This window comes from Loxodonta africana, chromosome 9, assembly GCF_030014295.1.
Source record: "Loxodonta africana isolate mLoxAfr1 chromosome 9, mLoxAfr1.hap2, whole genome shotgun sequence".
Taxonomy (NCBI): domain Eukaryota; kingdom Metazoa; phylum Chordata; class Mammalia; order Proboscidea; family Elephantidae; genus Loxodonta; species Loxodonta africana.
In genome coordinates, this window is record NC_087350.1 from 123,130,212 (window position 1) to 123,153,689 (window position 23,478).

The following is a 23,478-nucleotide window of genomic DNA, read 5'->3' on the forward strand; positions in this document are numbered from 1 at the left end:
GCCGACGGCGGAAGTCGGCAGTGGTAGTCTTCGGTCTCGGGGGCGCTGTCTTCTCGCCGGTCTGTTTTCCTGTGGAGACCCCAGGCCGCGCCTCGGATGTCGAGCCCGCAGCTTCTTGTGCTCTTCGGCAGCCAGACTGGCACGGCCGAAGATACGGCCGAGAGGCTGGGCCGCGAGGCCCGGCGCCGGCGGCTGCGCTGCCGGGTGCTGGCCTTGGACTCCTACCCAGTGGTGAGGGCCCCCGAGGGCCTAAGCGGGGGTCCCGAGCAGGCCTGTCGTGCTGGCCCTCAGGGCCCTGGACTCAGGGCGTCACATTTTGTCTGAGACCGGGCCCTTCGATTCTGGCGGTTTCAGGGGAACGGGAGGCTGGGGAGGAGGGGGGCAAGGTAGGAGGGCGCAGGCTGAAGGCGAGAAGGCAGGCAGGCCTCTCGACTGTACTTTTCCTTCCTTCGGAACTCTAAGCGTCCTCATGAGTCCCTTTCACTCCGAAGGGGGGTGGGGTGGTAAGTTGCCTGCGCATTACAGCGGGAGGTCTTACGCGCTTGTCTTTTTGTTGAGGTGAATCTGATTAACGAGCCCTTGGTGATATTTGTTTGTGCAACTACAGGCCAAGGAGACCCCCCTGACAACATGAAGGTAAGGCAGAGCTGATGAGTCTACACCTGCTCAGGAGCTCAGATCCTACCTCAGTCCTCATCCTCTCCCCATTGTCTTGAGAGTCGGAGAAGCACAGTAACTAACTGTCTTGTGTCCACTGCAAGCTCACGTGCATCTCATTTTCCCTTGGGATCCGGGAGGAGCTGGAGACCCTGGTTGTCCTCCCTAGTAAACATTTCATAGGTTACTAAATACCCTTGTCTTCCATCGTAGCCTCACGTGTATTTCCAGGGTAGTATACATGAGCCTGGTCTGGGACTTGTGTGTGTTTCTAGACTATTTGACCTTCAGGGAGCACTCTATGGTTCTTGGAATGTCTACTCAGCACATATCATATTCTGTCTGTGAACACTGTGGCCACATTTCCAGCCTCCTGGGAGTCACAACATAGCATAACCAACAAGTGTGACAGGCAGTTATAATACTAGGAAGTACATGCTGCTAAGGCAAGGGCCAGGTGTTGTGGGAGCATTGGTAAGAGGCATCTAGCCCAGCCTGGGGCTCGGGGAGAGCTTTCTCAAAAAAAGGAGCATGAGCTGAGTCCTGGAGGACAGAGAGGGCTAGCCAGGCAGCAGGGAAGAGGGAACAGCCTATGGAGGAGAGAAAAACTGGATCGTCTATGGGAAGAGCAAGACAGTTCATTATGGCCGAGACAAGGAATGTATCAGGATGGGAGGGGAGGAGAAGGGAAGCAAGGAGCTGGCCCAATCCCAGAGAGTCAGGGCAGCCACATTGAAGCTCCTGGGCTTGGAGGTGACACCGCCAGGCCATTGTTCTAATCAGACCACGCCTTTTCTACTGGGGAGAACAGGGTGTCAGAATGAGAACAATGCCAGCAGATGCACAGTGCCAGCAGGAGATGCTCATGGTCTGAGCTGGGGGACGACTAGGGCAGAGGAAGGTGGGCACACCCCAAAATAGGATCACAGACAGGACATGTAATTGCACAGATGTGAAGATAAGAAAGAAGAACCGAGACAGAGCTTCAGACTTGGCACTGGGATGGAAGGTCATTTCACTCACAGAAAATGAGGGCAAACAGTGGGGCAGGGGCCTGGAAGACACCCTAGTTGGAGGTGCCAGTGGGTGTGGACTGAGAGGAGGATTCTGGGCTGGAATTCAGTGTCAAGAGTGGCTGACATACAGAGTACCATGGAGGTCTGGGGATGGGTGAGAGGAGCTCAGGAAAGGTTCCGTATGAGAAAAGGAAGCAGCTACCCTGAAGACAGGCTGCCCTGAACGTTGGGGTGTGGAAGCCCAGAGAAAAGGCTGTAACGGGGATGCAGAAGTGTCCCAAGCAGCAGGAAGAGGGAGTGCAACACCCAAGATCAAGGGCAGGGGACTGGATGCTTCAGGAAGAAGGTCTGTAGTGCTCAGAGTCCGGGGGAGGCACTAAGATAAGGCCTAAGACAGACCTATTGTTTTCTCAGCAAGGGGATGGTGGCAACCTTGGGCAGAGCAGTTTCAGTGGCTCCCTGGGAAGAGAAGTTAGAGTACGGGGATCAAAGAGCGAGTGAGAGGTGAGTGAAGAGAGTCTTCCTGGGAAGAGAAGTTAGAGTACGGGGATCAAAGAGCGAGTGAGAGGTGAGTGAAGAGAGTCTTCCTGGGAAGAGAAGTTAGAGTACGGGGATCAAAGAGCGAGTGACAGGTGAGTGAAGAGAGTCTTCCTGGGAAGAGAAGTTAGAGTATGGGGGTCAAAGAGCGAGTGACAGGTGAGTGAAGAGAGTCTTCCTGGGAAGAGAAGTTAGAGTACGGGGATCAAAGAGCGAGTGAGAGGTGAGTGAAGAGAGTCTTCCTGGGAAGAGAAGTTAGAGTACGGGGATCAAAGAGCGAGTGAGAGGTGAGTGAAGAGAGTCTTCCTGGGAAGAGAAGTTAGAGTACGGGGATCAAAGAGCGAGTGAGAGGTGAGTGAAGAGAGTCTTCCTGGGAAGAGAAGTTAGAGTACGGGGATCAAAGAGCGAGTGACAGGTGAGTGAAGAGAGTCTTCCTGGGAAGAGAAGTTAGAGTACGGGGATCAAAGAGCGAGTGAGAGGTGAGTGAAGAGAGTCTTCCTGGGAAGAGAAGTTAGAGTACGGGGATCAAAGAGCGAGTGAGAGGTGAGTGAAGAGAGTCTTCCTGGGAAGAGAAGTTAGAGTACGGGGATCAAAGAGCGAGTGAGAGGTGAGTGAAGAGAGTCTTCCTGGGAAGAGAAGTTAGAGTACGGGGATCAAAGAGCGAGTGACAGGTGAGTGAAGAGAGTCTTCCTGGGAAGAAATGTTAGAGAACGGGGATCAAAGAGCGAGTGAGAGGCGAGTGAAGAGAGTCTTCCTGGGAAGAGAAGTTAGAGTACGGGGATCAAAGAGCGAGTGAGAGGTGAGTGAAGAGAGTCTTCCTGGGAAGAAATGTTAGAGAACGGGGATCAAAGAGCGAGTGAGAGGCGAGTGAAGAGAGTCTTCCTGGGAAGAGAAGTTAGAGTACGGGGATCAAAGAGCGAGTGAGAGGTGAGTGAAGAGAGTCTTCCTGGGAAGAGAAGTTAGAGTACGGGGATCAAAGAGCGAGTGAGAGGTGAGTGAAGAGAGTCTTCCTGGGAAGAAATGTTAGAGAACGGGGATCAAAGAGCGAGTGAGAGGCGAGTGAAGAGAGTCTTCCTGGGAAGAGAAGTTAGAGTACGGGGATCAAAGAGCGAGTGAGAGGTGAGTGAAGAGAGTCTTCCTGGGAAGAAATGTTAGAGAACGGGGATCAAAGAGCGAGTGAGAGGCGAGTGAAGAGAGTCTTCCTGGGAAGAGAAGTTAGAGTACGGGGATCAAAGAGCGAGTGAGAAGTGAGTGAAGAGATTCTTCCATGGTTTTTTGTTGTTTGTTTAAATTTGTCCATGAAGGATGTGCAGGGTTGAGAAGGTATTTATGAGATGAGAGAGACTTGGACGTGTTCAAATGCTGCTGGAGAAAAGATTGGCGAGAAGGAGGTTGAAGTTTGGTGTCTTAGTTCTCTAGCGCTGCTGTACAAACAAAAATATATTTTCTCACAGTTCAGGACACTAAAACCCCAAATTCAGGGTGCTGGCTCTAGGGAAAGATTTTCTCTCTGTCGGATCTGGAGGAAGGTCCTTGTCTCTTCAGCTTCTATTCTTTGGCTCCTTGGTCATCTTCATGTGGCGAGGCATCTATCTTCTCCCAGCTCTGCTTGCTGGCTTGCTAGTTTAACCTGTTTTTTACATTTCAGAAGAGATTGATTTAAGATGTTTTATTCTAATACTGTCTCATTAATATATTAAAACGTTTTTCCAAATGGACATGATATAGATATAGAGTTAAGGTTTACAACACATTTTGGGGGAACACAATTCAATGCATAACAGATGAAGATCGGGGCAAGTCCGCGTGAAGCCGAAGGTTTAAGAGCCAAGCACGGGGTGATGGCTGTGCTCCGACAGGAGGAGGGCAGCCTTCCTGGAGTCAAGAGAGAAGGGCAGTGAGTAGAGGGTGGGTTCATCTGCTGGGAAGCATGGGGAGGAGAGAGAGAGCAGAGACCCCCCCCCGCCCCTCAGGTCTGAGCCATGCTCTGCAGTCAGGGTGGAGTCACACTGGATGTCAGGAGTCACCAACTCAAAAGTGAGTGCAGATAGAGAACAGTGCCAGGATGGCTGCCCCGAGAGAAGGCCTGCGCGGGGAGCCAGCGTAGAGATCTGGGATCTTCCCAGATGGTGCTGCAGACTGGGGCCTGGGTGCAGAGGCCAGGGTGAGGTGCTCTTCTATCCCCAGGAGGAAGAGCCCAGCCTCACCTCAGGCCTGTACAACAGCACTGCGGCAGCACAGCTCCCAGGTTGGCCAGATGCTTCCTCCTAGGGAACCACGTGGCCAGGTGAACAGGCTCCCACAGGCAGGGCCCCTGCCCCACCTCCTTGCCGTGAAGCCAGTCGACAGGCCCCCATCCTCACAGCTGTCTGTTAGCGCCTCTCAGTGTAAACAGGGCACATCTGAGGAAAGACTCTGGGGTGAAGGACAGACAGCTGGGACAGGACCACGGAGGCTGCTCTGCGGAGAAGGAGGAAACAGCAGGTGCCACAGAAACACTAAACTGGACAAAATCAGAGACCAAGGAAAAGCTTGGAGAAAGGTTGTAAGATAAAGTTAGGGGATTCTCCCAGCAAGTATAACAAAAAGCAGAGAAATAGAACATGGAAAGAGAAAATACCAGAATTTAAAGGTCATTCCAGAAAGTTCAGCGTGAACACAAGATAGTGGGAAGGAAGTTATCAAGGATGAGCAACAGAACTGATGGGCAAGTCTTCACCTGATGGAGCCTACAGGTGCCGGGAGGCCCCACCCCACAAGAGCAAGGCCCAGCGGGGCTTGTGGGCATAGACTTAGCTCTTGGGGATGGTGCCGGGGCGACAGGGATGGAACCACACTCAAGGGAGCAGACAGCAGACCAGCTTTTGGCTTCCCAGCAGCCACCTTGGAAGCTGGAGGCGAACCTGGAGCACCTAGAGCAGAGCCTCGGATTCTCGAGGAAAATGACTTCAACCTAGAGTATGCCTGGCCCACCTGTGAACCAGCTGTGGGGAGAATCAGGATGTTTACATTTTCATATGAGACGTTATTTCTCATGACCCCTGTCTTGGGAAGCCCAAGAGGTAGTTCTCCACTGAAACAAGCGAGAAGGCCGTCCCAGGCTTCCGGGACACGGGCCCTGACCCAGGAGACGTAGAGGAGGGGGTCAGGAGGTATGAGCCTTTGACTGCCAGGTGTGGTCAAAAGAGGTGGAGCTGGGGACCTGGGAGTCTGTCTGACGGGGTGTCAGCCACAAGCGGGGCTGGGCCTCTGAGGGGTGTAAGGTCCCACACCCTCCCCTGTGCAGGAGCTGGGCAGGTTGGGGTGGAGGCTGGGCAGCGTGTGCTCAGGGAGGCATGAGGCGTGAAGACAGGCCACATGTGAGCCCTGTGTGCTGGAGGCCCCTTTGGCAGCTGCGAGGAGGCAGGGGCTGGACCCTTTGCCAGGGCCAAGTACATGAGGTGTTCTAGATGAGGCCTCCAGGCTGGCTGTGATTGGCATGGCTGGGGATGGAAGGGATATGTTTGCAGACACAGGCTCAGACCTCGGGGTTGGGGTCCTGATGTCCCTGGGGACAGGACTCGTTGGGGCAGGCTGTGCAGTGGTGGGTGTGTGGAGTGGGAAATGTGAGCATGCAGGGCCAGGTGAGCGAGCAGGGGCAGAGGAGCGTGAGGACAGGGCAGGCAGAGCCTCGTGTGGTCAGGAAGAGCAGGGGCTCGGAGCCCAGGGTGGGAGCCCTGCAGAAGAGAGTAAATAGCAAAGACCAAGACAGCCTGTTGGATGTGGCAGCTCGGCCTAGAGCCACCTGAGGCTGTGGAAGCCCAGGCTGGAAGTCACAGGCTGGGGGATGCTGGGGTGAGAGAAAGCGAGGCTCAGGTCCTGCCATCATCCCACCAGATGGCCTCCTGGGTTGGGGCCTGGCCGTCATCCTCCAGGACATATCCTATTCTTCCGTCTCCCCCATCAGGAAATGCCAGCTTGCCTGCTGCCTGGTCCCATGCCCTGTGCCTGGAGGGCGTGGCCCCCGCCCTACACTCTGTGGTGGTAGCTTGGTGTAGTTTTTTTTGTTTGTGGTTTTCTGTATTTATCTAAATGTCTGACTGCTGTAATCAGAATAAACTGTGTTATTGTCTTAATAAAATAGGATCTTTAGAAGCAAGAGGGTGGGCGCCCTGGCAAGGGACCTGGGGCAGCCCTCTTACCCACCCTGTGGCCTTTCATCCTGCAAGCTGGGCCTGGCAGTCTCCTCCACCCCCCTGATGCCCTCCCCGCCATTCCTGCTACTTGGTCCCACCTACTCCTGAGAGCTGCAGGGCTGGCCCAGGGGTCGGGGACTCTAACCAGGGTTTCTTCTGGTTGCAGAACTTTTGGAGGTTCATATTCCGGAAGAACCTGCCACTGACCTCCCTCTGCCAGATGGACTTTGCCGTCCTGGGCCTTGGGGATTCCTCGTACACCAAGTGAGTCAGCAGGGATGGCTCTCCCAGGTCACTGCGGGCACCTGTGATGGCTGCACCTCATCCCCACAGACAACCCGTGGAGGAGCACGCACTCACACCAGGCCCTCCCATCCCAGGGTGGGAAGGACACTGGAGCAGAAGAGGCTGCTGACATCCAGGGTTCAGAGCCAGCATGTGGGCGGCCCTACCACAGGTCACCGTCATGTGCTAATGGCACAGAGACCTACCTGGTTTCCCAATGTGTGTATAAACACAGACTGTGAAACCTGTAAGACTTGCAGAAAGAGCATAGAGAGCAGTGCCATGGGCATTGCTGCCTGTCTAGCCCAGTGGCAGACAAGGAGTCATCAGCACCACTGGGGCCTGTGGGCCCGGCCTGAGCCCCGCCCGTGAATGCCTAAAAGAAGGTAGTGTCAGACCTCGCCTAACTTCAGGGGGAACAATGAGAATCACCATCAAGAGCAGGCCCAAAGCGGATCCCTGTGAGGCAGAGGTCAGACATACCTCCACTCTCTAACTCCTTTACCAGTTTGGACACCAGCTGTCCTCCCATAGCACTGTCGTCTTTGCTGGGTTCGATAATCTGTTGCAGTGGCCGCACAGAGCGCACAGACCATACTTAGGGTTAAGTGGTGTATTAAGGAAGTAACAGGCCACAGCTCACGGTCGGGATCAGGAAACACGCAGGCAAAGTCTGGAAGGCTCCCCTGAAGTGGAGAGTACATCCCTCCCTTCTTAGCGCAGGACAGCTCTCTCAGCTCCTCGGCCGTATAAGCAAGCAGGTCCTTCTCTCTGCCATGCCCGGTCCCTCTCAGCCTCAGCCGTGCAGGCTTCCTCTCGGCCCCCTCAGGACAGGCCTCCTCTCGGCCCCCTCAGGACAGGCCTCCTCTCGGCCCCCTCAGGACAGGCCTCCTCTCGGCCCCCTCAGGACAGGCCTCCTCTCGGCCCCCTCAGGACAGGCCTCCTCTCGGCCCCCTCAGGACAGGCCTCCTCTCGGCCCCCTCAGGACAGGCCTCCTCTCGGCCCCCTCAGGACAGGCCTCCTCTCGGCCCCCTCAGGACAGGCCTCCCCTGCTGTCAGCTTCTCCACTGCCAACTGACCCAGCTCTTAGCCAGTGTGGCCGCTTTGTCAGCTCTCTAAGCTACATGCCTCGCAGCAGGTTTCTGCTGTCACTACTGACGGTGCCTCAGGGCCATTTCTAGGCCTGTCACTGCCACAAGCATCTCGCTGTCCTCAGTGTCACAGCCCACGACCTGTGTTACAGCTTTTAGGATCTTCCTCACCATCTCTTTCTCTGCTTGTGCCTTCTTACCTTTCTTGGTTTTTTTTTTTTCTGTTTCTGTCAGTGTTAATTTTTATGAGATTGGCTGCATGTGTAAGCAAACTCCTGGTCAATTTCAAGGTATGGCCTTCTCACCAGGGCCACAAACTGACCATCCTCAGTAGGCCACACGCTTCATTTGCATAGTAGGGTAGAGTTACTTCATTTGCGTAAGTTTATTGGCCAACTCTGCAAGGTGTGTAAAATAGACCAATCACAGAGTAGGCTGTAGCCCAGAGCCAGACAAAAAGTACCAAACCTAAAGTTGTTTACAGCTTACCCAGGAAACGTAATTCAGCCTGGACAAAAGTAACAGACCCTCTGGGGTAGAAAACTAGGGCAAAGGTAATTCCTCAGGACTGGGGGAAAATCCTTCAAGCAGTTTTTCCGAAGAACCGAGGCACAAGGCCACATAAAGGAATTCATTTCACCTCAGCACCCCACCTGCCCGAGAGGTGGGATGGCTGCCATCTCTGCTTGTTTTCTTTCAGTATCTCTGCACACACAACTGTGCCTCTGAACAAATAGTATATGGTTTTGCATTCTTTTCTAAGGAATAGTGCTTGGTGTTCAAGCTTTGAAGGGTTTGTGTTCAAGGGTCTGCATGGCATCTTAAGACACTGGAATCTTGAAACCTCAAACTGCCCACGCAGGGGACCAGGGGTGTTAAGTCTGTGTGCCCGTAGTCAGTATCCTCCAACGCTGACCCATGGGGAGGGCTCTGAGGTCTTCTCAGGTAAGAGAGGATGGAGTGGCCATGTGACTTGACTCTACCTGGAGCCTGTCGTGCGCAGTGTGTGGACATCCATCCCCACTGTGCACATGTTCTCAGGTGTGCAGGTGGACAAGCCCCAGGCCCACAGCACCCTTGGCAGGCTCTCAGTGGAGGCGGCCAGAGTCCTCCTGTGGGCCCTGAGGCTCTGGTTCCCACCCTCGGTGACACACGGTGGGCAGTGACACCAGAACCTTGTTAGAAAGTGGGCAGAGGGTGGGTTTTTTCTAGTGGGGCTGCTCTGGCCCCCTCAGCAGTGCCCTGCCCCCCTCCAGGGTACGGCTGGGATAGAAAGTGCACACAGGGGCTGCCTGGCACCTGGGGTCCCTATTGGCCCAGCCTCACTCTGTTCCCTCCACAGGTTCAATTTTGTGGCCAAGAAGCTGCATCGCAGGCTGCTGCAGCTTGGGGGCTGTGCCCTCCTGCCCACGTGCCTAGGTGACGACCAGCATGAGCTGGGGTAAGTCTACATCCCTACAGACAGGGCAGAGGGAGGGTGCTGCCGTCACCAGGTCCTTCATGTACCCATGCGTGCTCTCAACAGACCCAATGCTGCCATTGACCCTTGGCTGAACGACCTGTGGGGAAAGGTGTTGGCGCTGCACCCAGTGCCCCCTGGCCTCAGCATGATCCCACCTGGAGTCCCGTGAGTGCAGCCTGGCCTGCCCAAGAACCTTCCCACAGCCTGAGGCTGTGGGCGTGTGGTCCTGGGGAGCCTAGGTTGAGCCCCTGCCCTCTCCCTAGTCTGCCATCCAGGTTCATGCTGCAGCTTCTACAGGAGGCTCCCAGGACTGAGGAGTGGCATATGCCCATGGCAGGCCCTCAGGGACCCCCCTCAGAGCTCCAGCCCTTCTTGGCACCCATGGTCTCCAGCCAGAGGGTCACCGGCCCCACACACTTCCAGGACGTCCGGCTGATTGAGTTCGACATCGCGGGCTCTGGGATCAGGTGGGGCTCTGGCGTGGGCCTGGCCCAAGCAGGACCCAAAATACTAAGTGGGCCCTGGGGTCTGCCCAGGGTCAGCAGGTGCCGGGATCCAACGGGGCAGCAGGGCACCAGGGTCCACCTGGGGAAGTGGAGCACTGGAGTCCAGCAGGGGTCTGCCCGAGAGCAGCAGGGTGCCAGGGTCTAACTGGACAGCAAGGTGCCAAGCATCCTGGGGAGATGTAGAGAACATGGCTCGGTGCCCTCAACAGAGAGCCCAGGGTGAGGGTGGGCCACAGATCTGGGGTCTAGAGAGACAGTCCCTCCCCACAGAAGGGCGTGGGTATGGTGGCCAGGGAGGAGGCGCAGGTTGGCTCACCTGCAGGGGAGACGGTTTCTGTTCAGTGCCCCCATCCTCACCTCCTAGGGCGCCTGCTTCCTTTCTCCCAGTTTCCCCAGAAGGCCCAGTGCCCTCTCCCAACATACATGTACCCCTCACTGTCCCCACACCTTCCTCCCACACATCCCCCACTGAGCCCCAACCCTCCCTCCACACACATGTACTCCCCACTGAGCCCCGCACTCTCCCCACACACACGTGCCCCGTACCCCGCACTGAGCCCACGTGGCTCTGCAGCCCTTGGTGCTCTCCCACATAGCTTTGCTGCCGGGGACGTTGTGCTAATCCAGCCTGAGAACTCAGCCAGCCACGTCCAGCAGTTCTGCCAGGTGCTGGCCCTGGACCCTGACTCGTGGTTTATACTGCAGCCCCGGGAGCCAGGTGAGCCTGAAGGCCAGCAGACTGCCCCTGCTCTTCCCATCCCCATCCCCTCCCTCCCCCATGACCCGACCCACCACCAGCTCCCCCAGCCCACCGCCCACCCTGCTGCCGCAGATGTCTCCTGCCCCTCACGGCTGCCTCAGCCCTGCTCCATGAGGCACCTCGTGTCACAGTACCTGGACATCGCCAGCGTCCCTCGCCGTTCCTTCTTTGAGCTCCTGGCTGGCCTCTCCCCAGATGAGCTGGAACGGGAGAAGCTGCTGGAGTTCAGCTCTGCCCAAGGCCAAGAAGGGCTCTATGACTATTGCAACCGGCCCCGCAGGACCATCCTGGAGGTGGGCACAGGCGGCAGGTGGGCCCTGAGCCCAGGATGAGGTTCGGGCCAGCCTGAGGGACGCTCCCCCCCCAGGTGCTCTGTGACTTTCCACACACGGCAGGTGCTGTGCCCCCCGACTACCTGCTGGACCTCATCCCCCCGATCCGGCCCCGTGCCTTCTCCATTGCCTCCTCTCTCTCGGTGAGGGTTCCAGGGACACAGCCAGGCTGGCTTTGGGGAAACAGGGGCGGGGATGAGGTGTGGAGAAGGGGGCTGTGACCATCAGGCAGCAGAGTCCAGGGTGCAGGTGGCAGCACCTGCAGCCAAGTGGCCAACCCACACTCACAGTCCCTTCCCCCAGGCCCTCCCTGGGCGTCTGCAGATCCTGGTGGCTGTGGTGCAGTACCGGACGCGCCTCAAGGAGCCCCGCCGGGGTCTCTGCTCCTGCTGGCTGGCTTCCCTGGACCCTGGCCAAGGTGGCCCTCTGCTCCGTGGGGGTGGGGGTTGTCGGGGCCCAGGGTCCTTGCTCCCCCATGCAGTCCAGCCTGTCTTGGGCTGGGGGCCTACAGTCCTCAGCCTGGCCCTGCTGTCTCTTCACGCTACCTCCCTCCTACAACAGGACCCGTCCGGGTGCCTCTATGGGTGCGGCCTGGAGGCCTGGCTTTCCCGGAGACCCTGGACACACCTGTGGTCATGGTGGGGCCCGGCACAGGTGTGGCGCCCTTCCGAGCAGCCATCCAGGAGCGGGTAGCCCAGGGCCAGACTGGTGAGTGCACAGGGGTCCCAGGGCAGGGGCCCAGTGCAGTCTGCTTCTCGGGACCTCCTTGAGGGGACCCCTGAGGCCTCGCAGGAGGCCCCAGCACCTGTGCCTGTGCCCCATCTCAAGTCTCTGTGCTTTTCCCTAGGAAACGTCCTGTTTTTTGGCTGCCGCCAGAGGGACCAAGACTTCTACTGGGAGGCTGAGTGGCGGGAGCTGGAGAGGAGGGGCTGCCTCACCCTGGTCACGGCCTTCTCTAGGGAGCAGGTGTGTGAGCCCAGGCTGGGGACGGGGGTCCCGAAGGGCATAGACTCAGCCCCCCTGGCCTGGAGGGCAAGATGGGGTGCAGGCTCAGCCCCCTTGGGTGGAGCAGAGGGGCGCAAGGTACAGACACTGCTTCCTGCCCCACCCACAGGAGCGGAAAGTGTATGTACAACACCGGCTGCAGGAGCTTGGGTCCCTGGTATGGGAGCTACTGGATCGCCGTGGTGCCCACTTCTACCTGGCAGGGTAAGCAGTGCATGGGGAAGGGGTGAGCTTAGCCCAGGGGTTCCAGGCCACACTAAGCCTCTTGCCCACTTTTCAGCAATGCCAAGTCCATGCCAGCTGCTGTCACCAGCGCCCTGACGTCAATCTTCCAGGAGCAGGGCGGGCTTTCTGGCCCCGATGCAGTCAGCTACCTAGCCAGGCTCCAGCGTACACTGCGCTTCCAGGCAGAGACCTGGGCCTAAGCCTCCAGTGAGCCCAGAAAGGAGTCTAAAGGGCATGTGCCTGGGGGCATCCCCACCTCTGGGCCTGTCTGAGTATCAAGAGCCCCTGCACATAGTGCCAGCCCACTCCAGCCTCTGCTGTGGGCCGCCCTCGGCCACCCTCACCTCACCAGCACCTCGGCTTCTTTACCCTGCGTCCATGGCCTATGCCCATCCCGTGGTCTGGCTGGAGCTGGGCTGCTGGCTGGGACAGGACCTCCTGCTGGCCCATTCCCCACGGGCAGGAACAGTGACCCAGGAAAGCACCCAGGAGCCCAATGGGTCCGCGTGAGAGCTGGCCCTGCCTCCACCCCTGCCCTGGGATCCCTGCCATCCCACCACAGTCTGGGGCAGCGCAGTTTCCAGTCACTGGTGCCTGCACCACACCATGAAATGCCAGGCCCACCGGGGCGCAGGCCCCACACCTGGGGGCAGTGAGGACAAGGGCTTACCTGTGGAGCTGAGGGTGAAGCTCCGCCAGCACAGCACCTTCCTGTTCCAGGAAGGTGAAAGTGGGGCAATAAATTATGGTCCCTGGGTTGCCTGACTACTCCCTTGGTGTCTCTTCTGTGTGTATCTTCCTTTGCCTCAGGTGATGGGTGGGCCGCTTGACTGTCCACATCAGGGTGGCCCCCCCATGGTGGGCGTGTGCATGCAGGTGTGCTTTGTGTATGTGTGTGCATGTGTGCGCCTGTGTATGCACGTGTTTCTGTGTTTCTGCTTGTGTGTGTGTGCCTGTGTGTGCACGTGTTTCTGTTTCTGCTTGTGTGTGTGTGCCTGTGTATGTGTGCACGTGTTTGTGTTTGTGCCTGTGTGCATGTGTTTCTATGTATTTCTGCCTCTGTGTGTGCCTGTGTATGTGTGCACGTGTCTGTGTGTGTGCCCACGTGTTTGTGCACCTGTGTATGTGTGCACATTTGTGTTTGTGCCTGTGTGCGTGTGTGCACCTGTGCATGTGTGCACGTGTTTGTGCCTGTGTGCACGTGTTTCTATGTATTTCTGCCTCTGTGTGCACCCACGTATATGTGCACGTGTTTCTGCGTATGTTAGCATCTGTGTGCGTGTGCACCTGTGTATGTGTATTAGTGCATGTGTGGACCTGTGTATGTGTGCACGTGTTTGTGCATGTGTGTGTACCTATGTGCGTTTCTGTGTGTGTGTGTGTGCCTTTTGTGTATGTGTGCACGTGTGTTTCTGTGCGTGCACGTTCGTGCGTGTATTTTTGTGTGTGCTCACGTCTTTGTTCCATTGCTCAGTAACTTCTGGCTGAGCTGCCCTGCAGTGCTTTGAGATTGAGTTGTACTGGGGCGCACACCTGCTGTTTGCTCATCAGAACCTAGAGCTCCCAAGGCAGGTCAGCCCGGCCCAGGTGACCGCAGAGCAGAGGGGCAGGCTGGGCTGGCAGGGAGGGGACCCGGAAGGCGACGGGGCGTGGGAGGTGCGAGGGGCCGGGCCGGTGGGCGGTCCCGCCATCGCTTTCCAGGAGGCCGGGCCGAGGGGCGGGGCTTCCAGGTGCTCTGGAGGAAGTGCTGTTGGAGTGGTCCTGCCGCCTGCCCGCACCTCCCGAGCCTGGCGGTGACAGTTGGTCGGTCGCTGGTCGGTCGGTCGGTCGTTGCTGGCGCGGGAACTGGACGGCGCCACAGCTGGGCTCTGGCCCAGATTTGGTTGGGGACGGCGTGACGCTGGCCCAGGAGCTGCCCGGAGCTGGCGCAGGACGCCGGGGCCCAGGCGAAGTTTACTTCCAGTGCGGAGGAGGCCGGCCGCCCGCCGCGAGGTCAGTACCGGAGCGAGGGTGGAGCCCACACGCTGCTCCGACCCTGAGGGCGACCCCGACCCTCATATTCCCGGACACCTCGCAGCCTTGGGTTCCCAGCCGGCCCATCGTGATTACTGCCCCGGAGCCCCCAGCACTGGACCCCCCAGCCCACCTTTGGCCCCCATGAGCCCCGAATGGTTGGACTCCGGGTGCCAAGTGCAGGCAGGCGAAGGAGAGAACAGCGCGAGGATCAGGGTGGCCCCGGATGCCAGCCTGCTGGACCGTGAGCCCCTGCTGGGGACTGCAGCGTCAGCCGGCACCATGGCCCCACCGCTGGAGGTGCCAGAGGCGGACAGCCCCGAGGACGAGTGCCCCATCTGCACGGAGCCCTACGGCCCCGGCGAGCACCGCCTGGCGCTGCTGAACTGCGGCCATGGCCTTTGCGCGGGCTGCCTACACCAGCTGCTGGGCGCCAACTCCAGCACCGACATGGGCCGCGTGCGCTGCCCCCTGTGCCGCCAGAAGACACCCATGCTGGAGTGGGAGATCTGCCAGCTGCAGGAGGAGCTGCTGCGGGCCGATGGGCCCCAGCGCCCACCGCCTCCCACGCTGCCTGTGCTGCCCCACCGCGGCCCTGGGCCCTGGGCTGCCCTGGAGCACCGCTACCAGCTGCGTTTCCTGGCAGGGCCCATGGGCGCCCGGGGCTGCCTGCCCTTTCTGCCCTGCCCACCCTGCCTGGGTGCCTGGCTCTGGGCCCTGCGGGAGCGGGGACCCTGTGCCCGCCGCCTGGCGCTGCTGAGCCTGCTGAGCCTGGAGCTGCTAGGGTTGCTTCTCATTTTCACACCACTCATGCTGCTGGGGCTGCTCTTCGTGCTCCTGGACCGTGCAGGCCACTGAGCCAGCGGTCAGGCAGCCTGGGCACCACAGCTGAGGTCCAGGCTGAAAGCCCCACATTGAACTCAGGCCTTTAACCGAGAGCTGCCTTCGTTAAGCCGGAGAGCCTGGGTTTGCCCCGGGGCTGGGTCAGAGAAGCCAGCACCACTCTGTGGCCAGACATTGGCCACCCAAGGACAACCATGAGAGGGGCCAGCCCCCTCTTGGCTGAGGCCTAGCCCAGGACTCCCCTCTCCAGCACCCCCAACTGCCCTTTCTGCAGAGGGCCCTGGGCTTGGACTGCCAAGCTCAGAGAAGTCTGAAGTGACCCAGGGCAGTGGATTGGGCAGGGCCCTGGGCAGAGCCCACAGGGCACACCATCCACCTGTGTTCTAGATAAGGGCCAGCATGTGTTCCCTGAAGGTCGGAGCTACTGAGGGGAGGAGCCCATGACGCCTCTGGAGGCTTAGCCTGCTTGCTGCAAGGGTGTCCTCACCGGACATGGGTCAGGACCTGCCACAGCAGCCAGGGGGCTGGACAACAGCAGAGGCACCCACGCACAGCTGATGCCCCTTCATGGCAATGGCCAGGGCCACTGAGGTCTGGGTGCCCAAGAGTGCTGGGCTCAAGCCCGGCTCCGCTGTCCATGGACTGCCTGTGTGATCTCACCAGGTTTCATCCTGAGCCCCACTGTCCACCTGAAGAAGGAGACAGCCCCACACGACCTCACCAGCTGTGGATGAGATGGCCCAGGAGGGAGCATGTGACATGCTAAGGCAGGGCCCAGCACGGCAGTGCTCTCAATAAATGGCAGCTGGTACCGATGCCAGTAATGTTCCTGTCACTGTTGTTAATACTCTCACCCATCCATTTTCACTACCCAGGCCAGTCTCCTCGCATCCCCCGCCAAGGTCCCTTCTCCAAACTTCGGTGGCTCAGTGCCAGACAGAAGGCTCTCCCAGGTCCTCATACCCCCACCACAATATCAGCCAACTTTTGTCCCAAACCCTTCCTCGCCTAGCCTTGAAGACAGTTCCCACACCACCTGGGAGGACCCAGACCCAAGCTCAGGGCCAGGTGGACAGTGGGGCTAACAGAGACTGGGATGACTCTGAGTGGCACCCAGCACAGCAACCCCATGCGTGCAGCCAGTATGGAGGAAGAGACCTCCCTTTAACCAGTTAGGCCTGCTCTGCCCAAGCGCTGGCCAGCTCTGCTCCAACATGGGGGCACTCGCAGGCCCACAGGCAAATGGCCAGGCCCAGCCCACATGAGCACCTGCACAAGTGGCTGCCACACGGGAGGTCCCGGCAGCAGCTCCAGGCCCAATGTCTGGGCTGCAACCCCTGCACCCAACCTGGACCTGGGCCCAGGCCACAGGAGCCAGCTTCAGTCCAGGGAACGAGGTGCAGACTTTGGCAAAGAGTTTTAATGGCAGAGTTGGCTGCAGCAACAGTACCACACGGGGTGGGGCAGAAGCTGCGGTGAGCGTGGAGGGGTCAGCGGGCAGGTGGGCAGGGTCCCTGGAAAAGCAGAGCAAGGGCTGGCGGTGGCAGTGGGGGCTACATGATGGAGCAGGCGGAGAGGGGGTTCCGTACATGGCAGGTGCACGCAGCCCCGCAGTATTGCCGGAAGGTCTGGTAGCAGCTGCCCTCGGGTTCACCGCCCCACTGGCCACTGGGTGGGGCGGTCAGTGCCTCTGGGGGCAGGCGGCTCAGGATGGACGTGTTGACGGCCAGCGCGGCCAGGCCGTAGTCCGTGAAGAGCACGGTCTCGCGGTGGCAGGTGGGACAGGAGATGAACTTGTACTTGGGGCAGGACTCGTAGAGGATCTGCAGGCACTGCTCACACACAGAGTGCAGACAGGACAGCACGCGGGGCCGCCGTTGAGTGACGTTGTATGTGTGCCCGCAGGTGGGGCACTCCAGGGGCTCACCCGCCATTGCTGAGGGGGCTGCTGGGGCCGCAGGGCCTGGCCGCATCACATACTGGTTCACAATCACCTCGTCCACAGGCGCCACGCGGGGGAAGCCCAGCTCTGCGCTGCCCTTGCGGGGCCGGCGGGGCAGGGGTGGGGTGTGGGGTGCCCCTTCCAAGGCAGGCATGTCCCCTCCACATGCCTGGTTGACAATTATCTCCGTGTCTGAGGGCCAGGCGCGCTTTGGTGCCAGGGCAGGAGTAGGCCGGGGTGCAGGGGGGAAGCAGGGGGCAGCCGCCGGCAGCTCAGGGAACTTCTCAGGGTGCACGATCTTCATGGCCTCCATCTTGAGGATGACGTGGGGTCCCTTCAGGCAGGACATGAGGAGGCCCGGCCAGCCGCTGCCCGCCTCGGGCCCAGGGTCAGCCGGCATCCGGCTGTCTTCGGTCAGACTGGATGTTTGGGAGGATGGGGGCTTTGGGTGGGGTCGGGGGGGAGGCAAAGGGGCAGCATCCTGGTCCCGCCAGGCCTGGGGGGGACCTCGACCGCCCCGTGGACTCCTGGGGGCAGCCGGCAAGAGCTGGGGGGACAGGGCCCCCCCCAGTGGCCACAGTGGCTTCTCTGGTCCAGTCCTGGGAGGAGGAGGAAGGGGAGGGGGTGGGGGTGGGAGAGGAGGGCAGGGGAGGGTGGGAAGCTTCCCTGGGCCGGGGGTCTCGCCCAGGGTCTCACCCAGGGTCCTGGGTTTCGGGGGCTGGCGAGGGGGAGTTGGGGGGGATCCCCCTGCAGCCAAGGTCAGCAGTCCCTGCGCCGGGACATCGGGGCAGGTGGGGGCTAGGTGGGCCCCATGGCTCCAGGGCAGGGCACCCAGGGAAGGCAGCTAGCCTGTGCCCCGGCCTCCCGAGGACCTGGGCCGCAGGCGCCTCGGCAGGAGCGGAGGAGAGGCCTGTGCCAGGCCCGGGCTGCAGGTGAGAGACGGTGTGAGGGCAGCGCCTGGACCACCCACCCCTGACCCGCCCCCACCCTCACCCTGCACAAAGCCCGAGCGCCTTGACCTCCGACCCTAACCTGGCCGCCGGTGCCCCACCCGCCGGCCTCGGGACCCAACCCCTCCCGGCGCCCACCCCCCAAAGACTGACGCACCTTCCAGAGAACCCGCCCTTCCCGGCGTGCGGAACCAGAAGCCCGACCCAGGGGGCCCCGGTCGCCGCCCCGCCCCGCGCTCACCTGCCCCAGCCTGGCGTCCCGGGCCGCGCGCCGCCGCCGCCGCCGCCGCCGCAGAGGTTGTCTGAAAGGCAGGCCCAGTTGCGGCGCCCGCGCCTTGGCGGCTGCTTGGGCAGCTCCGGCGGTGCCGCGGCAACCTCGGCGGACGGAGGGGCGCGGGGGCGCAAGGCTGGGCTGGGCCGCGCTCGGGCCCGTGCGGCGGCAGCGGCAGGTGCGTGCGGAGCGTGGCGCGCTCTGCGGCGGAGACGCGGGGACCGCAGTGCGCGCGGCGCCCGCCTGCGCCCGCAGCGCCACCACCCGTCTGGGAACCCGCGCGGGGTCCGTGGGGCGGAGCCAGCCTCTCTGCCGCCCCTCAGTCCGCCCGGGCCTGGCACCTGCTCTTGGGGGACCCCTGCGTGGCCCCTCCCCTGCCCCGCCTCGCGACCTGGGGCCTGGTAACCACCACCAGCAGCCCCCCATCCTTGAAGGGAAATCTTGCTTCTTTCTCCCTACGCCTCATAATGCAGGAGGGGAGGGACAGGGGCGGAGAGGTGGGTCGCAGGAAAGCTTGGCCCCCGGGACTCCTCCCAGGGGTCCGCGCTGTGCGTGGGCGACCTTCCCCTGCCTTGACTCCCCCCACACCGCCGCCAGAGTCACGGCCTCTGACTGTCCTTCCGCTCAGCCCCCGCTGGGAACGCCCAGGAGTCGGGTTCTCAGGATGCCCTTAGCTGTGCCCAGTGCCTGCGGGCTCAAAGGGGGCGATGCGATGGGGACATGAGCAGGGGGCGGCAAGCCCACGTCAGGAGTGGGCCAGGGAGTGAGGAACAGAGGCGACAGAAGGTTCCGAGGATACCTGGACAGACGGGTGGATGGAAGGTCGGAGAGATGAGTGGACAGGTGTCAGGCGGCAGCGGGCAGGTGGAGGGGCACAGGGAGGGCAGGCGCCTCCCCAGGGTGGGGTGACCCCTCCTGGCATCCCACCGGGTCAGCACGTGCCCTGGTGTCACGGCTGTGGGCTGCGTGACCCCACCCGGCAGAGCCCCATTCCTTTCCGCTTCCCTGTCAGGCAGGGCTTCCTGACCCCTGACATCCGCCCTCTGCCTGTGGGGCGCCCTCAGGTGAGGAGGGGGGCCGAGGACATGACGGTAACTCCGGGCCAGGGGACTAGGCTGTGGGGCCCCCCGAGGGCCGCCCCTGCCCTGCCATGGCCGTCACTTGGCATGCTGCACCCCTGCGACCAGCACTGGTGGGGGTGCCTGACCTGGACAGCAGCCCCCTCTCATCTGTATAGGCCAGACTGCCCCTGGCGCAGGGAGGGAGACTGAGGCAGCCTGCGTGGGCAAAACACAACGGATGGGCCTCCCGGGGTTACGGGGCCTGCCCTTGCCGCTCCGAGTGACCTCAGGTTAACGTCCAGGCCTCGGTGTCTTGGGCCATTCAGCGCCCGCAAGTGCGAGAGGTGTACAGGTGCGCGGCGGGAGGGGCCGCGAGGGCCGTGTGGGGGCCCTGACATGATGGCGGGGACACCTGGGGGGCTGTCCTCAACGACCCACCCACCAGCAGACCGCGTGGGCGCGCCCCGGAGGAGGCACCGGCCGCCGGGCGCAGACCCGCCCGAAGCCCCGCCCCCGCCTCGAGGCCCCGCCCCCGCCTCGAGGCCCCGCCCCCGCCTCGAGGCCCCGCCCCTGGCCGCCCCGTCGTCATGGGCCCCCGCCCCACCCCCAACTCCGGGCCTCCCGGGACCCCTCCGTCCAGAGCTGGGGCTGCCCACGCCGAATACGGGGTCATCCGAGGCCAGCAGATCCCGAACCGGGTCTTTCGGGAAACCCTCGAGCGCGGAGGTTTCTGGGGAACAAAGCTTCCGCCGCCCGCCCCAGGCCTGGTGTGCGCATGCGCCCGGCCCGACTCTCGGTAGGGGCGGGGCCTGCAGGGACGGTGGGCGTGGCGCGTGCGCGTGCGCGGTGGGTCGCCGCCCGCCTCCGCTCCCGAGGCCCGGAGCCCCGCCCCCATCCCCAGCTCCCCTCACATCCGGTGCCTGGCCGGTCTGACCGGTCTCACCCAGGCCTCCCGGCCACCCGGGCCCCCGGACCCTGCCCCTCCTGGGGGGCTCCCGGGCGCAGTGGGCTGTGGCGTGGGGTCCGGGCCCAGAGCCAGGGACTCTAATCCCGTCACCCAGCGGCTCTGGGGGGCCGTGACAGGGACGAGATGGAAGGGGCGAGGGCGCCGAGGAAAGGGACGTCCCCGGGGCGTGTGGCCTCCCAGTCCCACCACCCAGAGAAAAAAGTGCAATTTCAGAAACGGGCTAGAAATGCCGCTTGTGTGGGAAGCCCAATCACCAGTTAAGCTTTTTCAGCAAAAGTGTGAAAATCAAACTTTATTGTCACCTGAAAATCCTCCCTGTCGTCCGTGCCCCCTGCCATCTTGGTCTCCTTGGGGGGCAGCAGGGGCACTTTGGTGACAGGCACCGCAGCCCTGAGGGGTGTGAGCCGTGGCTGGGGAGCCCTGCCACGTGCAGGCCCCAGAATCTGGGTTCTGAGGCTCCCACCCTGGCCCCACTTTCCTGCTGGGGCTGTGACCTCAGGCTCCCTCCTGCCTCCTTCCTGGAGAGCTGAGGCTGGCTGGGGGCCCAGGGCATGCCGGGGATGGGTGGAGGCTGAGTCACCTGGGCTGGCAGTGCCCCTCAGAGCCCAGGCACAGCCGCCACCCACCTGACAACGAAGGGAGCTGGGGCCTTGGGTTCTCAGGAACCCCATTCTGGAGCCCCGCCCCATGGCTCTGCCTTCCTGAGGAGGGACGAGGCAAATGCCAGGCGCTCAGCCCACAGGCACTGGGGACCTGGAGCCCAGAGGACCGAGAGGACAGACTGCTGCTGCTGCCACAAGCACCACTGCAGGTGGGTCCTCGCCGCGGGCTGTCCCTGCACAAGGTGCCCAGAGGCCGCTTCTCCCCCTTCCCCACCCCACTCCCGGCTCCATCGCACAGAACTGCCGCCCAGGGAGGGGAGGACGCGGGGCAGGCGGCTGGGAACGCTAGCCTCGCTGTGCCTGCCCACAGCCCACCTTGTGCACACCCCTGACACACAGGTCTTGCACACACACTGGATGTCTCTTCACTCAGGGCAAAAGTGGCCTAGGGACACTGGACAGGGCAGGCGCACCCATCTTTTCCTGGGGTGGGCACTTTCTGGGGCTGCAGGCTTTTGGGCGTCCCATCTCTCTCCACTGAGTATCTGTCTCTGTGTCTTTTCTGTCCAGACCTGTGTCCTGTGGCCAGCCACCCACCTTGCTAGTCCGTGCTATGGACCCACATGAGATGGTTGTCAAGAATCCCTATGCCCACATCAGCATCCCCCGAGCTCACCTGCGGCCCGACCTGGTAAAACAGCTGGAGGAAGGTCCCTGCCCATCCTCCCCCTCTGTGTCCTCCGAGACACAGCCTGTGCCTGTAGGACCCTGTGCCCCGGAGCCCACCTGCCTCCTGCAGCCCACTGAGCTCCCAGGTGCCAAGGGGGCTGAGGGGGCCGCCCCCCTCCAGGGCCAGCAGACATGGCAACACCCCGGCAACCCCTACGGCAGCACCCAGCGCCCGGCAGGACTGACCTACGCCGGCCTGCCGCCCATTGGGCGTGGCGACGACATTGCCCACCACTGCTGTTGCTGCCCCTGCTGCTCCTGCTGCCACTGCCCTCGCTTCTGCCGCTGCCACAGCTGCTGCTGCGTCGTCTCCTAGTCGGCGAGGGGCCTCTGCTCCTCGGACATTTGGAGTGGCCATGGCTCAGCTCAGGTCCCTGGAAACGGAGCCCTGAGCCCGAGGACACCCTTTGACCACCTTCTTCAAGCCAGGGCCCAGAAAATAAAGTGGGATGTGCTTGATCTCCAAGACTCTGCTCCTTTCTGCTTCTGCTCCTTCTGGATGGAGCCTGGGCTGGACGGTAGCAGAGCCCCCCCGCCAAATACGCACACACACTCACAGCCTGTGGGACATTCCAGGACAGGGTGGTAACTGCTTCATGATACAGACACTTCGGCTTGCATGCAGGTCTCAGGTCTGGCCAGAGGCCGGGCAGGGAGGGATAGGGGGTGGTTGGGGTTTGAGCTGTCCTGCACTGCCTGGGGCTGAGGCTGAGACTGGTCAGGCGGCAGGAGGCTGCCATGCATGGAACTGGGGCAGGGAGCCCCAAGACAGGCCTCTGGAAGGAGGACCAGGCTGGCAGAAGGGTGGTGGGTGGGGCTGGCACTGGCAGGTTTCGGGGAGCAGGAGCTTAGGATGTGAGAACCCAGGTGGTCAGGACCCAGCCCTGCCCACCCATGAGTCACCTACCGACGTCAGCCAGGGTGTTTTTCTGTTTCCCATGATACGTTTAATTCCTGAACATCTGCCACGCGGTGGTCAAGCCATGCTGGTGGCCGCTGTCCTGTCTCCGGGGCCTGGACCCTGGGCTGCCTGGAAGAGGTGGTGGGACTGGAATTGAAGGGTGCAGAGAGGGGCCGGGAGGGGTTGGGTGCGTCCAGCTCACTGCCCCCGCTGCCTAGCTTGCCTGTCTGTGGGATATGTGAGCAACCGGGCACACGTTCCACACAGCTGACCCAGAAGCCTGGATGAGGCCAGTGCTGAGACAGCCCTGGCATTTTAGGGCAGGGCAGTGGCACGGAGGTGAACCACGGATGAGCTGGCCACGCAGGACAAACGGGTCTGCATGCCGACCCTCCCTCAGTACCCAATGGCTCACCCAGGGCAGGGAGGCGGGTGAGTGGTGTGCAGGGGTTGTGGGCGTGGGACAAATGTGTCATCATGTGTCACGGGCTGACTCCGCAGGGCCAGGCACCCTGTGCTGCCCAGGGGACCCTGCACCTCAGCTCGCCGCCAATGGGGCCCAACCTGTCCCTGCCTGGGGAACCCCGTGCCCCACCTGGCTGCCCGTGGGACCCCATCTGTCCCTGCCCAGGGGACCCTGCATCTTGGCTGGCTGTCAGTGGGACCCCACCTGTGCTGCCTGGGGGACCCTGTGCCTTGGCCAGCTGCCCATGGGACCCCACCTGTCCCTGCCCACAGAACCCCAAACCCTCAGCTAGGCCCCTATTTGTCTCTGCCCTGCCCAGCCACAGAAACCCGCCCGACCAGTCTGGAGGGAGGACTGCCAAGGGGGCAGGCAGAAATCCTGAGGGGCTTCTCTGGCTCTTGGCTCCCTCCCAGCTGGGCTGTGAGGGGCTCTGGGGCCGAAGGGACACTCGCCCTGACCCCTTCAGACCCCACCTCCACCACCCTTCCTCCCACACCACCAGGGCTGGCAGGACGGCAGAGGGGAGGTGCCTGCTGCTGGGGTGTCTGGGACTGAGTCTGCCGTGAGAGCTGCTGAGGTGGTTCGCTTGTGACCATGGACAGTGCGAGCCTTCAAGATTTCCACAGGTGGTGTTGGCACGCCTCCTAGGGGTCGTGCCCGGCTGCTGCAGGCCTGAGGTGGG

The 23,478-nt window shown here is 61.6% G+C and overlaps 3 protein-coding genes across 5 annotated transcripts; 2 read left to right on the forward strand and 1 right to left on the reverse strand.

Moving 5' to 3' along the window:
• The first annotated feature begins 11 nt into the window (after positions 1-11).
• On the forward strand, positions 12-12,821 carry NDOR1 (NADPH dependent diflavin oxidoreductase 1). Of its 3 annotated transcripts, none has more exons than XM_064290748.1 (14): positions 12-231; positions 559-636; positions 6,552-6,649; positions 9,104-9,202; positions 9,287-9,388; positions 9,487-9,690; positions 10,326-10,447; positions 10,562-10,782; positions 10,857-10,964; positions 11,125-11,239; positions 11,383-11,529; positions 11,669-11,787; positions 11,936-12,030; positions 12,107-12,821. In XM_064290748.1, the coding sequence occupies exons 1-14, from the start codon at positions 97-99 to the stop codon at positions 12,249-12,251; spliced, it is 1,788 nt and encodes a 595-aa protein (XP_064146818.1). In that variant the 5' UTR covers positions 12-96; the 3' UTR covers positions 12,252-12,821. The 3 variants fall into 3 exon arrangements, with proteins under 3 accessions (XP_064146818.1, XP_064146819.1, XP_064146820.1); XM_064290749.1 differs by having other exon boundaries at positions 10,685-10,782; XM_064290750.1 differs by having other exon boundaries at positions 124-231; positions 608-636.
• A 3,381-nt stretch (positions 12,822-16,202) lies between these two features.
• RNF208 (ring finger protein 208) lies at positions 16,203-17,402 on the reverse strand. Its single transcript, XM_003423565.3, has one exon. It carries the CDS (start codon positions 17,247-17,249, stop codon positions 16,461-16,463), a length of 789 nt encoding a protein of 262 aa, XP_003423613.3. The 5' UTR covers positions 17,250-17,402; the 3' UTR covers positions 16,203-16,460.
• Positions 17,403-20,060: 2,658 nt separating this feature from the next.
• On the forward strand, positions 20,061-22,860 carry CYSRT1 (cysteine rich tail 1). The gene is made up of 2 exons (XM_064290922.1): positions 20,061-20,909; positions 21,271-22,860. The coding sequence occupies exon 2, from the start codon at positions 21,314-21,316 to the stop codon at positions 21,743-21,745; it is 432 nt and encodes a 143-aa protein (XP_064146992.1). The 5' UTR covers positions 20,061-20,909; positions 21,271-21,313; the 3' UTR covers positions 21,746-22,860.
• The last annotated feature ends 618 nt before the right edge of the window (positions 22,861-23,478 follow it).